Genomic DNA, 24,239 nt, shown 5'->3' with positions numbered 1-24,239 from the left:
GCCCCCTCCTCCCCCTGCCCCTTTTCCCCGCCCTGATTACTGGTGGAAAAACCCATCTTGCTCTCCAGCACAGGGAGGGGGGGGGACTCAGTTTGACTGGCCCCTACCAAAACACGCCGGTCATCAACGGTCATTGACGCAAAAGCTACACCTGTCAGCTTCTCTTCAGTCACTCTCTCTCTCTCTCTCTCTCTCACACACACACACACACACACACACACACCAGTGTGGCTTGGTTATAAATAGCCCCTGGGCCAGCTGCCCTTTGCCTAAATTAGTCCTGGGGAACTATAAGTGTCACCCGTTCTTTTTCACTCCTTCCATGGCTGAATTCGCCTCCCCCCCCCCCCCCGCCCCTTGGAAGTTAGCACCCACCCCTCTCTCCTAGAAAAAATGAAATACCCTGGGAAATATTGAAAAGGCAGAATATTATATTTTCCCTGGATCTGAAAAGGGAGAAACATGTTTTTAAAGACAAAGAAGCCCCCTGCAGCTTCCTGCCCTCCCTTGCCAGTCCACTCTACATAACAAAGATAGGATTAGCTACCTACAGAAACTCACCAAGTGGCATTTGGGAACTCAACCAAACATGGATGCAAAACACAGCCCAGAGAGTTGCCCCTGCATGGCCCCCCGGGAGTCTGACAACCAATCAGAAGACAAGGTCAAGGTCAAAGGCCAGAGAGGGGATAAAACCAGGGACTTTCGGCACCTCTGTCTCTTTTCTTCTCCACCCAACATCTGGAAGCATCTGATCCCCCTTTTTTGTTCAGGAGCTCAAGCCACGTGATCCTGTCCACCATTAAACCCTCTTTCCAAGCAGCCTCCGTGTTTCCAGGATCTTTTCCCCCACTTGGAACTGAACCCAGAAGGACGTTTTCTTCCAACATGCCTTTTGCAGAATATCCGTCGGAAATCTTATTTATTTAACTTTCATCCTGCCTTTATTACAAATAACTCAGGATGGCAGACATATCCAGCACACCTTCCATCTTCCTATTTTCCCCCACAACAACATCCCTGTGAGGTGGGCCAGGTTGAGAGACATAAAGCAACTGGGCCGAAGTCACCCGGCTGGCTTTCATTGAAGGAGGAGGGACTGGAATTTCCTGTCTCCTGGTGGGCCCAATCCCCTTAGCAGGCTTTCATTCTTAAGGTGGGTCTAGAACTCCTGGACACCCGATGATTGGCTCCATGACACTTAACTGGCTTTCGTGGCTAAGGCAGCACCAGAACTCCAGACGTTGCCTTCGGAAGTTGTGGGAGCTTCATCCCTGGAGGCTTTCAAGAAGAAACTGGACTGCCCTCTGTCAGAAATGATGTAATGTGTCCTGCTTGGGCAGGAGATTGGACTAGATGACCTCCAAGGTCCCTTCTGACTCTGTTATTCTATTCTGTTCTATTCTATTCATTATTTCAAATTCTACTCTACTCTATTCAAAAGGTAACTGAATAGAAGTGGTAGGGTTTCTTGCGTGAGCAAGGGGTTGGACTAGAAGACCTCCAAGGTCCCTTCCAGCTCTACTCTATTCTATTCCACTACACTACACTACACTACATCACATTACATTACATTTTATTCTCTATTATTCTATCCTATTCTAATCTATTCTACTCTACTCTACTCCACTCCATTCCATTTTATTCTCTATTATTCTATTCTATTCTACTCTTCTCTACTCCACTCTATTCCATTTTATTCTCTATTATTCTACTCTACTCTACTCCACTCCATTCCATTTTATTCTCTATTATTCTACTCTTCTCTACTCCACTCCATTCCATTTTATTCTCTATTATTCTATTCCATTCCATTCTCTATTCTGTTCTATTATTCTACTTTGTTCTATTCTATTCTTTATTATTCTCTTCTGTTCCATTCCATATGATTTTCTAAATGATACTTGTATTGTGTGTTAAGGGTGTTGTGATTGCATCAGCATATATACATTTGTTAAATACGAATAAAATGGTGGGTGTGTCGTTGAATATGTGTTGCACAGACCCCCAGAGGGATGGCTCTCATTGTCCAGCTGCGTCCAGTCTTTTGGTCATGATCTTCATCTCCTCCCGATGAAGTTGGGCTTGGAAGGCTTGGGAATGGCACACAGCTGGCCAGCTTTCCCTCATAAACGGGGCCTGGAAAGGGTCTATAAGGGGGCCGTCAGACCCCTCCTCTGTCTTCCAAATCATGGAGTACCTTTGTTCTTGCTTCTTTTTCTTCCTTCCTTCCTTCCTTCCCTTTCTTTCCCCTGCCACTTTCTTTCCTTTCTTTCCCCTTCCTCTTTCTTTCACCCACCCTCCCTTTTTCCTCACTTCCTTCCTTTTTCCTTCTTTCCCCTTCCTTCCTTTCTTCTTTTCCTTCACTTCCCTTTTTACTTTTCTCCCTCCCCTTTTTTCTTCCTTCCTTTTCCTTTCCTCCCTTCATTCTTCCCATTTTTCCTTCTTTCCTTCCCTTCTTTCTGTTCTCCCTCTTTTTTCCTTCTTTCCCCTTCCTTCCTTTTGCTTGCTTCGGTCCTTCCCTCCTTTGCTTTACTTCTTTTTCTTTTGTTTTTCCCTCCCTCCCTTTCTTTTTTTTTCATTTTCCTTCCCTTCCTTCCCTTTTCCCGTCATTCCTACCCCCCTGCCCCCTTCATCCCTTCCTTTCTTCCCCTTCTTTCGTTCCTTATTCCCTTCCTTTTCTCCTTCCTTTTCTCCATTCCTTCCTTCCTTCCTCAACATGGATGCACCTGAACAAATGGAGAACTAATGAGAATCTCAAAAGGAAGAAAAATATCGTGGGTGGAATACCACGAAATCTGGGACAAGTGGTACTGATGGTTAGAAATGAGGGGAAAAGGTTTGGGACAGAGAAACACGGATAAATTAAGAATTGGAAAATATGGTATTAAGATTGTATGAAAATTGGAATTGTATACTGTATGTACTGATAGTAACTATATCATGTAAGGTATTAATGGGTAGATAATTTGATTGACCACACATCCCTATGTAATGGATACAGGCTGTTATTGTTGTAAGATCAAAAAATTCCATAGAAATGACTATACCAGAAACGTCGCACTATGTCCAACGTTTTTAATGTTTACCTAATAAAAACTTTTGCAATGTAATAGCAGAGTTGGAAGGGACCTTGGAGATCTTCTAGTCCAACCCCCTGCCTAGGCAGGAAACCCTACACCACTTCAGACAAATGGCTATCCAGCATCTTCTTAAAGACTTCCAGTTTTGGGGCTTTCACAACTTCTGGAGGCAAGCAGTTCCACACATTAATTGTTCTAACTGTCAGGAAATTTCTCCTCAGTTCTAAGTTGCTTCTCTCCTTGATTAGTTTCCACCCATTGCTTCTTGTCCTGCCCTCAGGTGCCTTGGAAAATAGTTTGACTCCTTCTTCTTTGTGGCAACCCCTGAGATATTGGAAGACTGCTATCATGTCTCCCCTGGTCCTTCTTTCTATTAAACTAGACATACCCAGTTCCTGCAACCGTTCTTCATATGTTTTAGTCTCCAGTCCCCTAATCCTCTTTGTTGCTCTTCTCTGCACTCTTTCTAGAGTCTCCACATCTTTTTTACATCGTGGCGACCAAAACTGAATGTAGTATTCCAAGTGTGGCCTTACCAAGGCATTATAAAGTGGTATTAACACTTCACGTGATCTTGATTCTCTCCCTCTGTTGATGCAGCCTAGAACTTTTTTAAAAATATTTTTTTAAAAAAAAGCAAGGAAAAAAAATACCTAGAATAAAGGTCTTGTGGAAAATCACCGCTCTCGGGGAAGACCACGCGTGTGTCACAAAGGACATGTGTCTTCGGGTTGCACGTTTCACATAGGTCTGAAAGGATCACTTAATCCCGCTTTCACTGGGCAAGTCACACCGATTATGACACGGCGTCCTTCAAAGGGTCACGGGTGCATCGGCTGATCACGTTGCTCAGAGTCAGGAGGGGGGCATGTGCCAGGCAGCACCGAGAGGCCATCGCACTCTCATCACCACCCCGCTCTCGAGGACTTCTATGATGAACTAAAGACCATAAAGGACTTCAAACGGCAAGTTGGGGGGGGGTTGCAGGGGGTGCATGGCAAACTACAGTCTAAGAGTTGGAAGGGCCCTTGGAGGTCTTCTAGTCCAACCCCCTGCTCAAGCAGAAGACTCTATATTACTCCAGACAGGTGGCTGCCCAGTCTCTTTTTAAAAACCTCCAGGGGTGGAGTACCCACAACTTCTGGGGGCAACTGATGGATGGTTCTCACAGTCAGGAAGTTTCTACTCAATTCCAAGTCGCTTCTCCCCTTGATTGGTTTCCCATCCGTTGCTTCTTGTCCTGCCTTCACGGGTGCTTTGGAGAATAGCTTGATCCAGTGGTGAAATTCAATTTTTTTACTACCGGTTCTGTGGGCGTGGCTTGGTGGCCATGGCATGGCTTAGTGGGCGGGGCTTGGTGGGCGGGGCAGGGGAAGGATACTGCAAAATCCCCATTCCCTCCCCACTCCTGGGGCCAGCCAGAGACAGTATTTGCCAGTTCCAAATTTCCACTACCGGTCCTCCAGAACCTGTCAGAACCTGCTGGATTTCAATCCTGGCTTGACCCCCCCCCTCTCTGTGGCAGCCCCTCAAATATTGGAAGTCTGCTATCCTGTCTCCCCTGGCCCTTCTCTTCCCAAGACCAGCCAGGCCCAGTTCCTGCAACTGTTCATTGTATGTTTTACCGTCCAGTCCCCTCATCATCCTGGTTGCTCTTCTCTGCACTCTTTCTAAAGTCTCAACATCTTTTGAATAGTGAGGTGAGCAAAACTGGATGCAAAATTCCAGCTGTGGCCTTACGAAATCTTTATAGAGCGTACCTGGCGTGATCTTGAATGAACCTGTCTGTTAATTAGCCGTTCCTGCTAAAATCTGCAAAAGGATCTTAGGGAGAACCAAAATGGCACGTTTGAAACTTATGTTGGACGTTATCACCCACCCCTCTCCTAGGAAAATGAGATATATTAAATATTAAATGAAATATTTAAAAGGGCAGAATATTTCCCCTAAAAGGGAGGCAGAAACTCACACACACCTTTGTCAATGGGGCCATTAAGGCCTGAGCCAGTCTACTTTACATAACAAAGATCTACCTCCTTCAGGCAGAGTCATAGTAGGAATCCCAAAGCCCTTTCATTACAATCAGTGGTAGTCAACCTGGTCCCTACCGCCCACTAGTGGGCGTTCCAGCTTTCATGGTGGGCGGCAGGGGTTTGCTGTAACTCTGCTTTATAAATTTTATAAAGTAAAGTTACTTCCCTACTTTATAAATCATCATTACTGTGGAACCAGTGGGCGGTTAGAAAATTTTAGTACTAACAGAGATACAAAAGTGGCCGGTAGGTACACTATATTGCCAAAAGTATTTGCTCACCTGCCTTTAGTCACATATGAACTGACTGTAAGTGACTTCCCATTCCTAATCCATAGGGTTCAATATTACGTCGGTCCACCCTTGGCAGCTATAACAGCTTCAGCTCTTCTGGGAAGGCTGTCCACAAGGTTCAGGAGTGTGTTGGTGGGAATTTTTCCAGAAGCGCACTTGTGAGGTCACACACTGATGATGGACGAGAAGGCCTGGCTCTCGGGCTCCACTCTATTGGTTTGAGGTCAGGGCTCTGTGCAGGCCAGTCAAATTCCTCCACACCAGACTCTGTCATCCATGTCTTGATGGACCTTGCTTTGTGCACTGGTGCACAGTCATGTCGGAAGAGGAAGGGGCCAGCTCCAAACTGTTCCCACAAAGTTGGGAGCATGGAATTGTCCAAAATGTCTTGGTATGCTGAAGCATTCAGGGTTCCTTTCACTGGAACTAAGGGGCCAAGCCCCCAGCTCCTGGAAAACAACCCCACACCATAATCCCCACTCCACCAAACTTTACACTTGGCACAATGCAGTCAGACAAGCACCGTTCTCCTGGCAACCGCCAAACCCAGACTCGTCCGTCAGATTGCCAGATGGAGAAGCGCGATTCGTCACTCCAGAGAACGCGTCTGCACTGCTCGAGAGTCCAGTGGCGGTGTGCTTTGCACCCCTTTATCCCACGCCTTGCATTGCACTTGGTGATGTATGGCTTGGGTGCAGCTGCTCGGCCATGGAAACCCATTCCATGAAGCTCTCTGCGCACCGTTCTTGAGCTAATCTGAAGGCCACGTGACATTTGGTGATCTGTAGCGATTGACACTGCAGAAAGTTGGCGACTTCTTCACACTACGCGCCTCAGCATCCGCTGAGCCCGCTCCGTCAGTCTACGTGGCCTACCGCTTCGTGGCTGAGTTGCTGTCGTTCCAAAACACTTCCACCTTCTTATAATACAGCTGACAGTTGACTGTGGAATATTTAGGAGCGAGGAAATTTCACGACTGGATTTGTTGCCCAGGTGGCATCCGATCACAGTTCCACGCTGGAGTTCACTGAGCTCCTGAGAGAGACCCCTTCTTTCACCAATGTTTGTAAAAACAATCTGTATGCCGGGGTGTCCAAACTTGGGAACTTTAAGACTTGTGGACTTTAACTCCCAGAATTCCCCAGCCAGCCATGCTCTGGGAATTGAAGTCCACAAGTCTTAAAGTTCCCAAGTTTGGACACCCCTGCTGTATGCCTAAGGACTTGATTCTATACACCTGTGGCCATGGAAGTGATTGGAACACCTGGTTCTGGTTATTTGGATGGGCGAGCGAATACTTTTGGCAATATAGTGTATAAAAAGGTGGACTACCCCTGTCAGGCCTGCAGTTATATTCCTTTTTAGGATCTTTGGCCTGCCACACTCTCTCTTATTTCATTATGCCGTTTCATTGGTGTAGTAGTTGGGAGGGGGAATAGAAAGGAGTAGATTTGTGGAATGTGTTGTTGTCATTCCTTTCTAGAAGCCCAAGGTCATCTTTTGTCTCCGCACCTCTGCACCTGACCGGAAACAGCTGAGTGAAGATGCCAGCGTGGCTAAAGAAGATTGGACCATGTGATGGATTTATAGGTGTGGGGACAAGATCATGAACTTTCAACTGGGTGGAATCCCAGGAAGCTTTTAGATTTGGGATTCCACAGTTCGTTGCCAACATGTCTGACTTATAAAGACTCACCTATTTCAATCAGCTGGCCTGGCACTTTCTTAGTTTTACCTCCCGGGGATTTATTTTATTTTAATTGGGTTTGGGGTTTTAATTGTGATGTTTTTAGGATTAGAATATATTTATTTCTTAGTACAGCCTATCTCCCCCTCCAAATGTATCTTAAATGTATTTTATTATTATGACCGATTTTATTTGTATTGACTGTACACCGCCCCGAGTCCCTTTCTGGGAGAGGGGCGGTCTAAAAATTTAAGAAATAAATAAATAAATATTAAATTGGAACTTTAAGGAAAGTTTTGCCTTGGACTCTGATTTAATTCTGCATGATATTTGGAACGCTGACACCTGCCTTACATCATCACCCAGCAAGGCTCAACCAAGCTTGGGACTCGGGACAGCCTACAGCAGTGGTGGCAAACCTTTTTGGCACCGAGTGCTCAAACCGGAACGTGAGTGCATGCGCATGAATGTGTGTGCACTGAAGCACCAGACACCCAAAGACCAGCTGGCTATCACGCACACACCTGTTTTCAGGCTGTTTTTCGGGCTGTTTTCAGGCCGTTTCCCAGTGACCGCAAAGACCAGTTGTGGGCCGGAAAGCAGAAGAGCAGCTGGCAACGGTGCATGTGCCCAGACATCTGACATCTGTGCCATGGGTTCACCATAACAGGCCTAGAGAGTTGCCCCCGCATGGCCCCCTGGGAGCCTGACAACCAATCAGAAGGTCACATTTAAAAGCCCAGAGGGGGGATAAAACCAGGACTTTCAGCATCTCTGACCATTTTCCCCCCCAGGACCTCAAGCCACGACAGGACCTCCTGTCCACCATCAATAAACCTCCTTTCCAATTAACTCCCATGACTCCAGTGTCTTTCCCCCCCGCTTGGAACTGAACCCAGAAGGGCATTTTCTTCCAACAGGAAAGAAGCATCTCACGGACGGCTCAGAAGTTTTAATGAAATATTTTGAATTTTCTTGGCTTCAAACCGCAAGTGAAATCAAATCAAATCATAATAACGATAACGTAACATACTTCATAGAAATCGGTATCTCACAAACAGGTGTTCAGGTAGCCTTAATGAACAATTATTACAGGTTGTGTGTTTCCAGCATAAAACATCCACTCTTAATGAGGGCCGGGGGAGAAGTGCACAGATTTCGTACCCTGCCATGGTACCAGGGCTCATTTGGATACGTTGACATGCTCCGTTGATGATTACAGGGAGTGTACAAAAACCCATGGGCATTTACACGTGGACTTTACATGTGTACACATTTCTCCACTGACACAGAGATGAAACCAGCAGCAAGTCTTCAAAGCTAGAAGGAACATGGAATGAATTAGAACAACAAGAGTCAGAAGGGACCCTGTAGGTCATCTAGTCCAACCCTCCTCTGTGCCCAAGCAGGAGACCCTGCACCGTTTCTGAGAGATGGCAGTCCAGTCTCTTCTTGAAAGCCTCCAGGGATGAAGCTCCCACAACCACCGAAGGCAACTTCTCTTCCATGGGTTGATTGTTCTCACGGTCAGGAAATTTATCCTTATTTCTAGGTTGAATCTTTCCTTGGTCAGTTTTCATCCATTATTCCCTATCTGGCCTTCAGGTGCTTTGGAAAACAGGTTTTTAACAGATTAAGAGTTGGGAGGGAACTTGCAGGCCATCTAGTCCAACCCCCCTCCCTGCCCAAGCAGGAGACCTTACACCATTTCAGACAGAGGGCAGTCCAGTCTCTTCTTAAAAGCTTCCAGGGATGAAGCTCCCACAACTTCTGAAGGCAACTTCTGTTTCATGGGTTGATTGTTCTCCCTGTTAAGGATGTTTCTCCTTATTTCTAGATTGACTCTCTCCTTGATAGCTCATGAAATCTTCAGAGTCCGAGTTTTTTGTCCATTCCTTGAGGACATCTACTAGATCAAGCCAGCCAGATGTTTCCCGAAAGCCAGGCACCAAAACAGCTGGAGAAGACACCCTGACCATTCGGCTGATCAGAGGCAAAGGTCTACTGTTCCTTCTCTTTCCCTTCTTGTATCTCAACGCAGAGCAAGGCATATCCCAGGAGGCTCTTTGCACAAGCTTTCAAAGATATAGTTTTTCACCTACACCTTTGCCTGATGTTGGAAACATCTGGTAGATGGATGGATATCACCCAAAAATTCCAGGGCTGTTAAAACCAGACTGGGAATGTTAAAGAGAGGGATGGAAGTTTGGGGCAGGTGGGGGGGGGGCACGGAAAATCCCTTCTGTATTTTTGGCAAGAATACCACTCTGCCCAACCCAAATATTCATCCAGAATTCAGCATGATTCAAGGATTCATCCATTTTCCCTGGTCTCAGTAACCTTCCTAAAGGTGATTTTTCCAAAAGCAACTGGACTTTCTGGTTTTTCTTTTGAAGACATTTCCCTTCTCATCCAAAAATAGAAGAGGCGAGGAGAGGAGAATAGACTATAATAGACTAGACTAGACTAGAATATTAGAAGAAAAGAGAAGAGGATTAGAAGAGAAGAGAAGAGAAGAGAAGAGAAGAGAAGAGAAGAGAAAAGGAATAGAATAGAATAGAATATGATTAGAAGAGAAGAGAATTAGACTAGACTAAATTAGACTAGAATTAGAAGAGGAGAGAAGAGAAGAGGATTAGAAGAGAAGAGAAGAGAAGAGAAGAGAAGAGAAGAGAAGAGAAGAGAAGAGAAGAGAAGAGAAGAGAAGAGAAGAGAAGAGAAAAGGAATAGAATAAAATAGAATAGAATAGAATATGATTAGAAGAGAAGAGAATTAGACTAGACTAAATTAGACTAGAATTAGAAGAGGAGAGAAGAGAAGAGGATTAGAAGAGAAGAGAAGAGAATTAGAAGAGAAGAGAATAAATTCATAAAAAGATTTATAAAAAGATCAATGCAACTAGGGCCCTGCCTACAAACATACTGCAAATATATGAGCGTAACGATTTAAGAGCTTTATTCAAAGAAGCAATGTTTATCCCATTCCTTGGATTAAATCCGCTTTCCGATCAGAGCCGATTTCTTTGGGATTTACCCACGGAACTTTACTTGGAGGTGAGATTCAGGAATGAAACAACGCAACTAGAGTGAACTCAAGCAAGGCAAGGTTTACCCTTTCTCGGGAGAATGACTCTGCATTTCTAAAACCCTTTTTTCCCTGATTTCAGAAGTTCCTGCGGGCCTTAAATCGGCGGATACCTACAAGCGGTGTAAATTGGCACTGTTTACTAGCCAGAGTCCAAACAAGCAGGGCTTTGCACAGGGAAATCCACCCAGTTCACTATCTCGGGTTGTTGTTGTTTTGTTATCAAGTTGCAAGTCTGTTTTTCAATTTTTAAGTGCTTGCCTTCGGTGTGCATGATCTACTACAGTTCATTTGTCTGCAATTACACGTCTTTTACTCACTGTTTTCTTGAATGTGTATATATAGATTAGATAGATAACATTTTCAGTTGTTTCCATTGGGGCTTTAATTGGAGAAGACGCTGACAGCAGCCTGAGAATTTTACAATACAATAGTAGAGTTGGAAGGGACCTTGGAGGTCTTCTAGTCCAACCCCCTGCCTAGGCAGGAAACCCTATACTGTTCCAGACAAATGGCTATCCAACATCTTCTTAAAGACCTCCAGTGTTGGGGCATTCACAACTTCTGGAGGCAAATTCTGTTCCACCGATTAATTGTTCTCACTGTCAGGAAGTTTCTCCTCAGTTCTAAGTTGCTTCTCTCCTTGATTAGTTTCCACCCATTGCTTCTTGTTCTACCCTCAGGTGCTTTGGAGAATAGCTTGACTCCCTCTTCTTTGTGGCAACCCCTGAGATATTGGAACACTGCTATCATGTCTCCCCTAGTCCTTTTTAAGACAGTCCCAGCTGGCTCACAAATTGCAAATCAAGTTGGAATGCATTGCAATCTGAATTTGAATACACACACACACACACACAAACACACAAAGGAGAAACCCTAGGCAGAATGACTTGGACATTCTCTTATTCAAATCACCTTCAGGACATTTTTTTAAACCCAAGGCTTCTATTCACGTCTCCCTTGCCTTGAAAAAAATGGTTCCGAAAAAATTCTTCTCCATGTTTACTTCTGCAAGGAAGCTCCATTTACTGGGCGAGTCAGCTGAATGCCGGACGTACGGTATTTGTCCGGTTGAAACTGGGTGTTTACTGTTCAAAAGCATGACCTCGGAGAGACCCCCTCCTCAATTCTAAGCCAATGGAGAACGAAAAACTGTACCCCTCAAGTAGATTATTGTTGGACTTCAGATGTTTGATCAGAAGACAGCTGGAAGGGACTTTGGAGGTCCTCTAGTCCAGCCCCCTTCTCAAGTAGACAACCTTATACCAGTGATGGCAAACCCGAGTGCCAAAATGGGAGCATGTGTGCGCCCTCATCGGGGCCGCAACCTGAAAGAGGAGCTGCCCAGGGCGCATGCGCACGGCGGGAAATGAACTTCTGGTTTCCAGTGCGCTTATGCACGCTGGCCAGGTAGTCTTTCAGTTACTGGCATGCACGCACGCACGGCAATCAGCTGGCCGGTGGGCATGCTCACACCAGAAAATGGAATGCCCGCTCTTCCAGTCTCCGGCACTGCCACATGCACAAGGGCCAGCTGATCGTCACGAGTGCATGCGCGCCAGAAACCCAGAAAAGGAATGGATGACGCCGGGCATACCAGGCAATATGGCTCCATGTGCCACTTCGGGCACTGGTGCCATAGGTTTTCACCATCACGGTCTTATGCCATTTCAGACTAGTCTCTCCTTAAAAGCCTCCAGGGATGGATCACGTACCCCATCTGGTGGCAAGCTGTTCCACTGGTTAATTGTCCTTGATTCCAGGTTGCTTCTCTCCTTGCTGAGTTTCCATCCACGTTCCTTGTCTTGCGTGCAATGGATATTGATGTATTTGTGATTCGTTCTCTCTTAGAAGGCGTCTGCTGAGTCCGTTGCAATTTTGTCTTCTTGGTTCAGAGGGGAAGGCGGGAGGGCCGTGAGCGTTCAGCCCAGGGGACGCCAGGCCAGCAATTCGCATCAACTGCAGCCGTGTTTGCTAATAACCAATGATGGGAGGTGCAACTCAACATCTGGAAGGCTGCAGAGTGAGTCCTACTCCTTTCCCACCCTTCTCCCCAATCCCCGCAAGGCCCTCCCATCCTTTAAAGAAGTACTCTTCCTCTTCTCTTAACTTTTTCTAGCGTCTCAACATCTTTTTTATATCATGGTGACCAAAACTGGATGCAGGATTCTAGGTGTGGTTTCACTAAGGCTTTATAGAGTGGTATTAGTACCTCGCTTGATCTTGATTGTATCGTTCTGTTAATGCATCTTAGAATTGCATTGGCTATTTTGGCTGCTGCCACGCACGGCTGGCTCATATTTGGCTGGTTGTACACTAAGACTCCGAGATCCCTCTCACAGTTTTTGCTATGAAGCCTGGTTTCTCCCAGTCAGTATGTGTCCTTTCGGTTTTTCATGCCTAAGTGCAAGACTTTACTTTTCTCTACATTGAATTTCATTTTGTTAGACAGCGCCTAAGGTTCACCTCTGTCAAGAGCCATCTGGATTCCCCACCCTGTGGATGTCAGCAAGCTAGGATAGCCCCTTTCTCTGTATCCACCATTCCCCAAAAGCTGGTCCTTCTGGGGTGGGTGAGGCAATCCTGGCTTAAATAGAAAAGCAACCTACAACCGCTTCAGAAATTGTCGGTCCCTTTTTTTTCCATTTCTCCAAGCAACAGCCTCAGAGTTCCAATTTGTCCCCATCATTGCTTGGTTCCTTATTTACAATGCATTAAAAGAAAAAGCAATTTTGAAAATGTGTACAGTAGATTGTGAAGTGTCTGTCCGTCTGTCTGTCTGTCTGTCTGTCTCTCTCTCTGTGAGATGTCCAATGATTGCAGGTGAACGGAGCAGCATGCAGGATGGTCTCCCAATAGGAGAGAGATGCTACTTTCCCGTTTTCGACACGACATCAAGTGATTTCTCCACTTCTGCTGTCACTTTTCTCTGCCTGTGTCCCATTTTTTTATAACTTTGTGGATTGGAATAACGTTTCGGTGAGATGATGTGCAAGATTCCTATCGCAATTCCTCCAGTGTTGAACAATAGGAGTTTCTGGACTGATATTGTAATATTCAGAATAATAGCGTTGGAAGGGACCTTGTAGGTCATCTAGTCCAACCCCCCTACCCAAACAGGAGACCCTACACCATTTCTGACTAATGGCAGTCCAGTCTTCTCTTGAAAGCCTCCAGGGATGAAGCTCCCACAACTTCCAAAGGCAACTTCTGTTCCATGGGTTGGTTGTTCTCAGGGTCAGAAAATTCCTCCTTATTTCCAGGTTGAATCTCTCCTTGGTCCATTACTATCCTTATCTGGCCTTGGAAAATAGGTTGACCCCCTCCTCTCTGTGGCAGCCCCTCAAATATTGGAACACTGCTATCCTGTCTCCCCCCCATCCTTCTCTTCACTAGACCAGCCATGCCCAGTTCCTGTAACACTCAAAGAGAGGTAGGTAAGAAAAAAGATTTTCAGATTCTGTTTTAGGGGAGGAAGGGAGGGATCTACATGTCTTCAATCTGAGTGGGGTTTCAAGTCCATGAATCGATCATTATTATGCTCCTTAACATCCCCAGCCTTTCCCACTAAATCACTTAGTTGATCGTTTCTACTCTCCCTGGATATTCCTCACGTTTATTGATGCTGGAAAAGAACGTGATTTTTTTTGCTTAAGAAAAATGTAGATCTTGTAACCGTGTGTATTTTTTCACTTGGCTGATTAGCGTCTGCTTCCTTTCCTGATTTTTTATTTTTATTTTGCTTGTCCTAGGAAATCTTGGTATGTTTGCAACTTCTATCTACAAAGAGAAAGGACGATTGTCCAGCATCGTTAAAAACAATCAAAGTCCTCTTTGGATGCTGACGGTTGAAGGACCTGCTTTGCTTTGCGGGGAGATTAAGGATGCAGAGAGAGAAAATTCGTGAAACAGGAGGTTGGGATCGAAGTTCCATTTCACATTATCTGCCGCAGGGGATCTCAGCACAAGCTCCTCACCCCTCCATCCCAATTCAAGGGTTAAGGAGGGAACCATTTTCCGTGTCTGTTAAAACAGGGCTACACAAACCCACCCCTGAAAGGAGGAGAAGGCTTAAGGTGTTCGGGACAGATCGATACATAAGGTGAACATCTCTTTTTCCAATGATCCGGTACGAAAAATGTGCTTTTCCATGTTGGCCTTCGCTTCGCTGGTTTCTGACTTGGAGCCACTGCAGAAAAGGCCTTGCTGTGCCCCAAAAAATCCAGATCTCCATTTTTGGGGGGGAGGGGGGAGCAGATGTGATCCTTCTCCCAAGGTCGTACCCTAAGGATCTCTCTGGAAACTCAAGTGCTCAACGCCTTGCCTGGAAGGGACTCCTTCCTTTGCAAACTAGGTGGTGGGATGGAGTCTCGCGAGTTGACTTTGGCTCTGGGGATGGAGAAACAGCGGGTTGCTTCCTCTGATGGACCGAAGATGAGGTGTTTCGACAAAATCGGACAAGGCCAGAAAAGGAATGCGTAGCAGTTGGGTTGTTTCTTCTCAGGTGGTTTCTTCAGCCCCGTCCGTATCTCCGTCCTGATTCATGACATGCTAGAAGAAGTTAGAGGGAGAAAAGTTAGTCGGAGTTACCGTATTTTTCGGTCTAGAAGACGCACCGGTGTATAAGATACACCAAGATTTCAAAGAGGTAAGTAAGAAAAAGACGTTTTTGTCCTCCCCTGGGAGCACTCTGCATGCTTCAGCAGGGCTGGGGGGGGGGAGCAAAAACGCCCCCGGAAATAGAGTGTTTTTTGCAAAAACGGGAGCATTCTCCCCTTTCGCCAGCCCTGCTGAAGCCTGAAGAGTGCTTCTGGGGGCTGGAGGAAGGGAAAAACACCCCCATTTTTGCAAAACAACCAGCCCTTTTCCACCCGTTATTTGCAAAAACGGGAGCATTCTCCCCTTTCCCCAGCCCTGCTGAAGCCTGCAGAATGCTCCTGGGGCTGGAGGAAGGGGAAAACGCCTCCTTTTTTGCAAAAAATGAGCCGTGTTTTGCCTGATTTTCACCAAGACGGGTGCATATTCCTCTTCCGCCAGCCCCGCTGAAACCTGTTTTTCGCCCATTTTTTGCCAAAATGCAATGTGGGGGAAGGGCTTAGGGAGGCCAAAAATGGCTGTATTCGGTGTACAAGACACACCAACATTCCCATGCTCTTTTAGAGGGAAAATGGTCCGCCTTATACTCCGAAAAATACGGTAATACTTGAAAACAAGCAAGCTACTATTTGTTTACAGAGCTTAAGGCTGTGAACAATCAGCAAGTTCTGTTATGGTGGCCACAATGACAGATACAATCCAGAGATGAAAAAGATGGGGAGGAGTATGGGTTTTACAATGAACCAAGTGAGCTAGGCCAGATTCTAATGGGAACGGATGAAAAATCAATCAAGAGGACATACAGTTATTTATTATAACTATCCAATTGGAGGAAGAGCAAGTAAAAGAATCTATGACAATTTCGGCTAAGAATGTTGGCGATACAATAGATTTGGACAGGTGGCAGAAATGATGGAATAGAAATTATAAACTCATGACGTGAACAGCGTATAAAGTAAATCTCTAACAAATGTTTTAGAGATGGCACTATTCACCTGCAAGGTTAGCAAATATGTATAAAAATAAATCTGTTAAAATGTTGGAAATGCAACCAAATACCAGGTTCGTATTATCATTTGTGCTGGATGTGCCCCAAAGCAAAAAAATACTGGGGGGAAAATACACAGATGGCTGGAAACTATGGCAAAACAACATATAGACTTGAAACCTGAGACATTCCTGTTGGGCATGCTTCCAGGAAATTATAATAAAGAAATAAACGCATATTTAATTTTACATATTCTAATAGCAGCCCAGAATGGTGTATGCACAATACTTTGAAAAACATAGAATCCCCTACAAATGATAATATAATTAAAAAAAATGGAATGTGTAGAAAGGGATAGGTTAACCTTAAAAATCAGAGAAAAAGAAGATTCAGAATATTTTATAAAATGGGAACATTCCTACAAACGAAGCTGACAGATACAGATGTTAGAGGAGTGGATTTACGTGAAATATGGACTACGTGAGAAAGAAAAACTGATTAGTAAATATTGTGATGGTTATTTAATTTATATTATAATGGAAGATAGCATACTTCTCAATAACGATTGATACTGTCGCATATTTGTCGATATGTCCATGATTATAATGATTATGATGATGTTTATATTTTAACACGTTGAAGAATGAGAGGAGTAGGGGAGAGGAAGGGGAAGAAGAAAAGGGAAAGGAGAGGAGGAGGAGAAAGTGGAGAAGGGAGGGAGGGAGAAAAAGAAAGGAAAATAGAGCGGAGGTAAAACAAAATAGATGTATGGGATGGTAAGCAAATCAATCCCGGTCGTATATTTTATTTTTTTTAATATGGAAAAATGAATGTTTAAAAGTGTTAAAACGTGATAAGAATAATCACTAAGAGAACGTACACTTGTAAATGTGTGAACAAGACTAAAAATAAACTTTAAAAAAACTATTTTAACACGTTGGACACCTAGCAAGAACACTGCCCAATATAGAAATGGAATTTGTGATATAAAACAATAAAAATATATTAACCACCATCAGCAAAATGGAGTTCAGGTAATCCTCTGCTTACAACCTTCGTTTGGCAACTGTTTCACCATTAATCGGTGGAAGGACTTGCGCCTCCAGAAATTCTGGGAGATTTTTAAAGAAAAGATTGGACAATCATTTAATTTGCCTGAAATAGTGTAGGGTTTCCTGCCTGAGCAGAGGGTTGGACTAGAAGACCTCCGAGGTCCCTTCCAGCTCTGTTATTCTGAAAAAAAGTGACTTACAACTGGTCCTCGCCCTTACGACCATCTCGTCATCTCCAGGGTTACGGGATTAAAATTTGGGCACTTGGCAACTCAAGCATGTACTTGCAGTAGCTGCAACGTCCCAGGGTCATGTAACAAGCTGGCAAAAAAAGGTTGGGAACCTCGGGCATGACTCGTAACTTGCCTCGCTTAGCAGTAGAAATTCTGGCCCCAATTGTGGTCATAAATGGAGGACTACCTGGAATCAGAGCTGGAGCCATCCAATCTCTTTCCTTTGCTCTGTGGAGGTATCTTTAAGGAGTCCTTGATGCTCTCTTTGGCTGTTTCCCTGAAGACATTTCATTACCCTAACTAGGTAACGTCATCAGTGTTTGTGTGAGGAAGAACATCAGTGATGGTGTCACCTCATTTGAGCAATGAAATAACCTCTTCAAGGAAAACCACCAAGCTCAGAGAGCACCAAAGAGCCCTCATTTCAATCCTGAGCTACACGTATTCTCCTTTATTGGAGGTATCTTATACAATACAATGCAATAGCAGAGTTGGAAGGGACCTTGGAGGTCTTCTAGTCCAACCCCCTGCCTAGGCAGGAAACCCTATACCGTTCCAGACAAATGGCTATCCAACATCTTCTTAAAGACTTCCAGTGTTGGGGCATTCACAACTTCTGGAGGCAACTTCTGTTCCACCGATTAATTGTTCTAACTGTCAGGAAGTTTCTCCTCAGTTCTAAGTTGCTTCTCTCCTTGATTACTTTCCACCCATTGCTTCTTGTTCTACCCTCAGGTGCCTTGGAGAATAGTTTGACTCCCTCTTCTTTGTGGCAACCCCTGAGATATTGGAAGACTGCTATCATGTCTCCCCTAGTCCTTCTTTCTCTTAAGCTAGACACACCCAGTTCCTGCAACCGTTCTTCATATGTTTTAGTCTCCAGTCCCCTAATCCTCTTTGTTGCTCTTCTCTGCACTCTTTCCAGAGTCTCCACATCTTTTCTACATCGTGGTGACCAGAACTGAATGCCGTATTCCAAGTGTGGCCTTACCAAGGCATTATAAAGTGGTATTAACACTTCACAGGATCTTGATTCTATCCCTCTGTTGATGCAGCCTAGAACTGTGTTGGCTTTTTTGGCAGCTGCTGCACATAGCTGGCTCTTAGTTAAATGGACTCCAAGACCCCTTTCACAGTTACTAGTATTGAGCACGGTACCACCTATACTGTACCTGTGTATTTTGTTTTTCTTGCCTAAATGTAGAAACGTATTCTTTTCATCTTAACTACAAGTCTTTGGGGATTCTCCGTCATCCAGGTCGTGGTTGTCCCAAAGGTCTTTTTTCAGGAGGCCACTGGACTTTCTGGTTTTTCTTTGAAGGCGTTTCACTTCTCATTTGAGAAGCTTCTTCAACTCTGACTTGGATGGTGGGGAATGGAAGCATTTATACTCCTTGCAAGACAGCTGGTCATTTGCATCCTTTCAGAGGGTCGTTGAGGCCACTTGGAGGTTTACTTATCTGTGTCCTCAGGGTCACCTGAGTGGTGCAAATGGGTGCAGAGCCTTCTGGGCTGCAGCCAACTGGTTCAACCTCCAAGTGGCCTCAACGACCCTCTAAAAAGAATGCAAATGACCTGCTGTCTGCAAGGAGCATAAACCCGGATGGGAAGCAAAACGTCTTCATGAGCAAACCAAGAGAGTCCCTTTGCCTTTTGAAAAAGCACTTTGGGGACAACCAAGACCTGGATGGTTGAGAATCTCCATAGACAGGTGCTTCTCGTGTTAAACTAAAAACCTAGTTTAAATCAAGAGAGAATCAACCTTGTTTCAGTTCAGCACAGAAGTGAATAATCCATTTAGTGAACTGAACCACTGCTTGTAGATATGGAGTTACAAAACATTTAAAGGGGGCATGTGTTAATTTTGCAGTCAAGATAGATCTTTGGTATTTCATGTTTTGCAAGTCAGACAAAGGTTTCCTCGAGGTCATATCACAGATTGACCAACTAAGGGGTTTCCTGCCTGAGCAGGGGGTTGGACTAGAAGACCTCCAAGGTCCCTTCCAACTCTGTTATTCTTGCTTCTTAGCCTAGGACCCAAGATCGTCTTTTTTTTTAAAGCAACAAGGATGCCCAAACTTAAAGAGATGGTTTAATTTTTTTTAAAAAAAAGCAAAAGAGAGCAAAAACCAAAAATAAAACTGGTGACGTTGTTAAAAATAATAATAATAAAAATCAATTAAAAAGAGGTGAATTTTAATTAAAAATTAAAATTCCAAACCTTGTTTCCTGATTTTCTGAAGGAAGGGCGGTCCTGTTTGGGAAGGAAGACGAAGTATTTTTTTTTAATTAAATAGTTTTTTTTTTTAATTAAACACACATTAAAACATTGGAGACAGTGTAACCATCCTGGCAATGTCTTTGCCATATTTACTAGAATATAAAGTTAAATATTATAATCACCCTGCTTATTTACAATTGGTCTATTCAGTATTTACAAATATAAGGATATCGTATTTCCATCCGTGTTGCTTTGTTCTTATCTTATACATTTTCACTGTTATATTTTCATTCATAATCCTAATCTCCTAATTCTAAATCTTAGTCATTGCTTATTTTGGGTCTTTCCTTTTTTGTTCCAACCATCGACAAAATTTATCCCAGATCTTACAATATTCTGACTCGTCTTTGTTTTCTTCCATTCCCACGTCAATTTATCCATTTCAGCACAAATCAGAATTTTCCTAATCACTTCCTCTTCTTGTGGAATTTCCCCGTTTTTCCAGTTTTGGGCAAAGACCCTTCTTGCTGCCGTAATAATATGTATTATTAAGTAGGCTACCCCCTTGTTATGTTTATCGTTTATGATTCACAAAAGAAATAGTTCTGGTTTGAATTCGATTTCCTCTTTAGTAATCTCTATCAACCACCTTTAATTTTTCCACCAATATTCTTTTGTTTTTGGCCACAACCACCACATATGTGCCTGATTCATAACCACATTTGAGTATGGATAAATGTTACGAAGCGGATTTATCTATTTATTTGTTTTAGAACACCACAGTCACCAAGGGCTGCCCCAGATATTTGGAATCCCGCATCAGGGAAGTCAATTTCCTCACACAGAGACCTTTGAAGTGGCAAGTGATTCGTACACAAGGCGGGAAAAGCAGCAGCCATTTTCTGCCCATAATCACTGGTAGCTGGTGGTAGCCTTGTTGACTCCTGGGACGTGTATTTCCCACAGGGAAGGGAACTCCTGAACATTTGCAAAGGTTAACACGCTGAAGTTGTGTCACGCAACCCGCAAAAGATGCTCGCTTGACTCAAAACGGAGAAGAATAGGAAGAATGCGGCTTTTGGAGGGAGTCCAAGGGGATGTTAGCTGTGGGGTCCTTGTTGATCCCTGAGCTTGGTGGTTTTCTTGCAGACATTTCATGACCAAACTAGGTAACATCAACACGCACTGTTCAGAGAGTACTTAGGATCCCATGGTTGTTGTCGTCCTCGTCCTCCTCCTCTTCTTCTTTTTCCTCCTTCTCCTCTTCCTCCCCCTCTGCAAACCCCACTCCCTTCTAGCACTGATGGTGTTCCCTAGTTTAGTCATGAAATGTCTGCAAGAAAACCACCAAGTTCAGAGAGCACCTAGGGTCCCAAAATCTTCCTCCTCCTCCTCCTCCTCTCCACAAGCCCCCTTCCCTTCTGGCACTGATGGTGTTACCTAGTTTGGTAACGAAACGTCTGCAAGAAGACAATCAAGCTCGGAGAGCATCCAGGACAATTCAGCCCTGAGCTACGAATCTTCTTGTTGTGGCCCATCGGCGGCCAGTGGAGCTGGCAGCAGAGTCAGACAGTGGGGAGGGTTGGGGAGGAACCTGGGCCAGTCCTGAGGACTGAGGAAAGCTCAGACGAGGGCTCTGCGTCGGAGGCAGAGAGGGAGCTAGACAGCAGTGAGGCAGAGGAACAGCTGGAGCCTGTTCCCAATGTGCGCATGTGCAGAGCTGACAGAAGACAAGAACAACTAAGAAAACAGGGTCGACTTAGGAGTAAAGCCACACCTTGGAGGTGATTGGCCCCTCCCATAGGAAACAAAAGAGGAGCGAAGGGGGAGGGGGCTTTTGCAGGAAACAATTCATTCCTTCGGTCATTTCAAGAGTGGAAAGTTCTGTTTGTGACTATAAGAGACTCTGTGCCATGTTTACCCCACCTTGTGGTTGGAAACTAGTTATCTGGCAGCTCGCCAAGCGAGATAAGGTGCGTGTGGACAAGCATTCCTCCGAAAGACTGTTTGCTAAGCCTTGCTGACTGTGAACGAAAGGAATTCACAGGCGTGTAAATAAAAGGGTTTTTGCAGGGACCAAAGACTTTGCTTCTTGCTTTCTAAGGAAGCCTGGATCAGAAGACTTCTCTTCTTTGCTTATCTGGCCACTCCTAAGTCCCCTTGTCCTATACATGACTATCTATGTATACTATTTCTCTCTCTTTTTTTTTTAAAAAAAAGGAGGAAGATATACGTTAAAATTAAATATGTATACTGAAAAGGAACTATAAATACCATCAACATAAAATGGAGCTCGCTCGGAAGCTGAAATACACCAAGCAAATGAGATGAAGAATGGGAAGTAGAGGAGAAAGGGAAGGGAAGAAGAGAGGGGTAGGAGAGAGGGCAAGAGGGGGAAGAGGAGGAGAGAAAGGAGGAGTGGAAAGAGTAGAGAAGAGAAGGAGGACAGAGGGAAGAAAGGAGGTAGGGAGAGGGAGGAGAAAGGGAGAAGAAAGTGATGGATAAGGAACAAATATGGTGCATAGAGACCAGAAGAGCTAATAATTGTTTTTGGGAGTTGATGGTAAGACGAATTGATGTAAACCTTTAATAATACAATATGATGTTGTCTATGTAATGGGATATATGTGATTATTTGTTATGAAAATGAAATATGTATGTATGTATGTATGTATGTATGTATGTATGTATGTATGTATGTATGTATGTATGTATGTTATAAGGAGGAGAGCCTGTAATACAGCCCAGGTTCGAATCCCAGTAAGGCTATGGCTAGATGATGAGAGCTAAATAGCTTGAAATAGATCTATACTAGTCTCCCTTTATTTATTTATCAGCACAAATACAACACAAATCTATATATATATATACCCAGAATTCCCCAGCCAGCACGGGGAAGTGGTCAGGACTCGAATAGCCTCTGGGACTGGGAAGGGGGCTCCCGCCTCCCTCAAATGCCTGGCTTCCTTCCGACCCTCCCCGGCCTGAGGAAACGGGATGGCCTTGGCAACAGGGAAGAGGGGAAGCTCACCTCTCTCTCTCAGCCGTCTCCTGGGTCACTCCTTCCACCCTGCAATGAAATAAAGAGCATGGCCAGATGAAACGGCCCCTTCCCAAATGCCGCCTCCCCCCCCCCATCCCAGTGATTCCAGTTTAGCCCCTTCCCCCTGTCCCAGCCCACCCGAAGGAGACCTACCGCTCTTTCCTGGCCTGGTTTCTCTCCTCTTCAAACCTACAGCAGAGGCAGGGAGAATGTTAAGGGGTTACAATACAATAGCAGAGTTGGAAGGGACCTTGGAGGTCTTCTAGTCCAACCCCCTGCCTAGTTCTCAGGAGAAATCCATTTTTCCGACGAATGAGGCAGTTTAATAGGCAAGCGAAGACATAAGGAAGGTGGACTTGTAGCTCACAGCGGCTACGTTATGCTAATACCTTCCCACAGCAGCCCCTCAATCTAGGGAAAAGGAGGAGCAGCGGGGACATGATAGCAGTCTTCCAGGATTTGCCCCAAAGAAGAGGGAGTCAAGCTATTCTCCAAAGCACCAGAAGGCAGGACAAGAAAGAATGGGTGGAAACTAACCAAGGAGAGAAGCAACCTGGAATTAAAGAGACACTTCCTAATAGTGAAGACAATTAACCAGTGGAACAACTTGCAACCAGAGGTTGTGGGTGCTTCATCACTGGAGGTTTTTAAGTAGAGACTGGACAGTCACTTGTCTGAAGTGGTATAGAGTCTCCTGCTTGAGCAGGGGGCTGGACTAGAAGATCTCCAAGGGCCCCTTCCAGCTCTATTCTGATTTTGAATAAGTTGGAAATATCTAACTAAAAACATTGATTTCTGTAGATAACAGAAGGGCAGGAAAATAACTGAGATCTAATACTTTAGAGGTGTAGGAGGGGGAGGAGGAAAGGAAGAGGAGGAGGGGGAAGAAGGAGAAGGAGAAGGAGAAGGAGAAGGAGAAGGAGAAGGAGAAGGAGAAGAAGAAGAAGAAGAAGAAGAAGAAGAAGAAGAAGAAGAAGAAGAAGAAGAAGAAGAAGAAGAGGAAGAAGAAGAAACAGGGTGGAGAACGAGAAATAGGAAAAGGATCAGGAAGGAGAAGGAGAAGAAGTGTGGGGAGAGAAGGAGAAGGAGGACGAGGGAGAATGAGAAGTACTATGTTTCCCCCAAAATAAGACAGGGTCTTATTTTCTTCTGAACCCCCCCCCCCCACAAAAATAAGCACACAGCCTTATTTTTGGGGAGGTCTTATTATTTTTGAGCTGCAGGAGGTGGCAAGCATGGTTACCTCATGACTGCTGCTGTATTGCAATATTTTCAGGGAGGGCTTATTTTTGGGAGAGGGTTTATTTTAGCATTTGCATTCAAAAGCTCGATTGGGCTTATTATCCGGGGAGGTCCTATTTTGGGGGAAACAGGGTAGGAAAAGGAGGAGGATCAGGAGGAGGAGGAGGAGGAGGAGGAGAGATCGCTACTACTATTATTGCTACTATTGCAGGGGTGTCCAAACTTGGGAACTTTTAAGACTTGTGGACTTCAACTCCCAGAATTCCCCAGCCAGCATGGCTGGCTGGGGAATTCTAGGAGTTGAAGTCCACAAGTCTTAAAAGTTCCCAAGTTTGGACACCCCTGTACTATTGATAGCAATACACCTGAAGCTATTTCTATCAACAGAACAGAGGAGTTAGCTTGGCATGGTCTAACACAGTGGGTCTCAACCTAGGAAACTCCAAGGTGGCTGGACTACAACTCCCAGAATCCCCCACCCATCTCCATGTTGCCAGGTGAGGAAACACTGGCCTAACAAGACCAAGAGTCCTTCTGGCAGGCTTTCCGCTGACTTTTGCTAGCAAGGATTCCCAAGGGCTACACTACTCCTTCCCTGCCTCCAGGTGAGGCATCCCTTTACCTGCACAGGTGCACCCACCCACCGATCCTGTCTGCCGCATCATAAAGCACTGGAACTCAAG

The 24,239-nt window shown here is 44.8% G+C and overlaps 1 protein-coding gene across 1 annotated transcript in view; it reads right to left on the bottom strand.

Moving 5' to 3' along the window:
* Positions 1–12,281: 12,281 nt before the first annotated feature.
* Positions 12,282–24,239, bottom strand: part of ATCAY (ATCAY kinesin light chain interacting caytaxin) — a 42,911-nt gene continuing 30,953 nt past the window's right edge. Inside the window, exons 10-13 of the mRNA XM_081940789.1 lie at positions 22,468–22,503; positions 22,303–22,341; positions 19,272–19,304; positions 12,282–14,732 (exon numbers count right to left, since the gene is read on the bottom strand). Of these exons, the coding sequence (XP_081796915.1) occupies positions 14,723–14,732; positions 19,272–19,304; positions 22,303–22,341; positions 22,468–22,503 (118 nt within the window). The 3' untranslated portion in view covers positions 12,282–14,722. The remainder of the gene's footprint in view (positions 14,733–19,271; positions 19,305–22,302; positions 22,342–22,467; positions 22,504–24,239) is intronic.

The sequence above is a fragment of the Natrix helvetica genome, assembly GCF_964273705.1.
Source record: "Natrix helvetica genome assembly, chromosome: 1".
Lineage (NCBI taxonomy): Eukaryota > Metazoa > Chordata > Lepidosauria > Squamata > Natricidae > Natrix > Natrix helvetica.
Note: the sequence above shows the minus strand (reverse complement) of the source record. Positions and strands in the feature narration are given on the sequence as shown.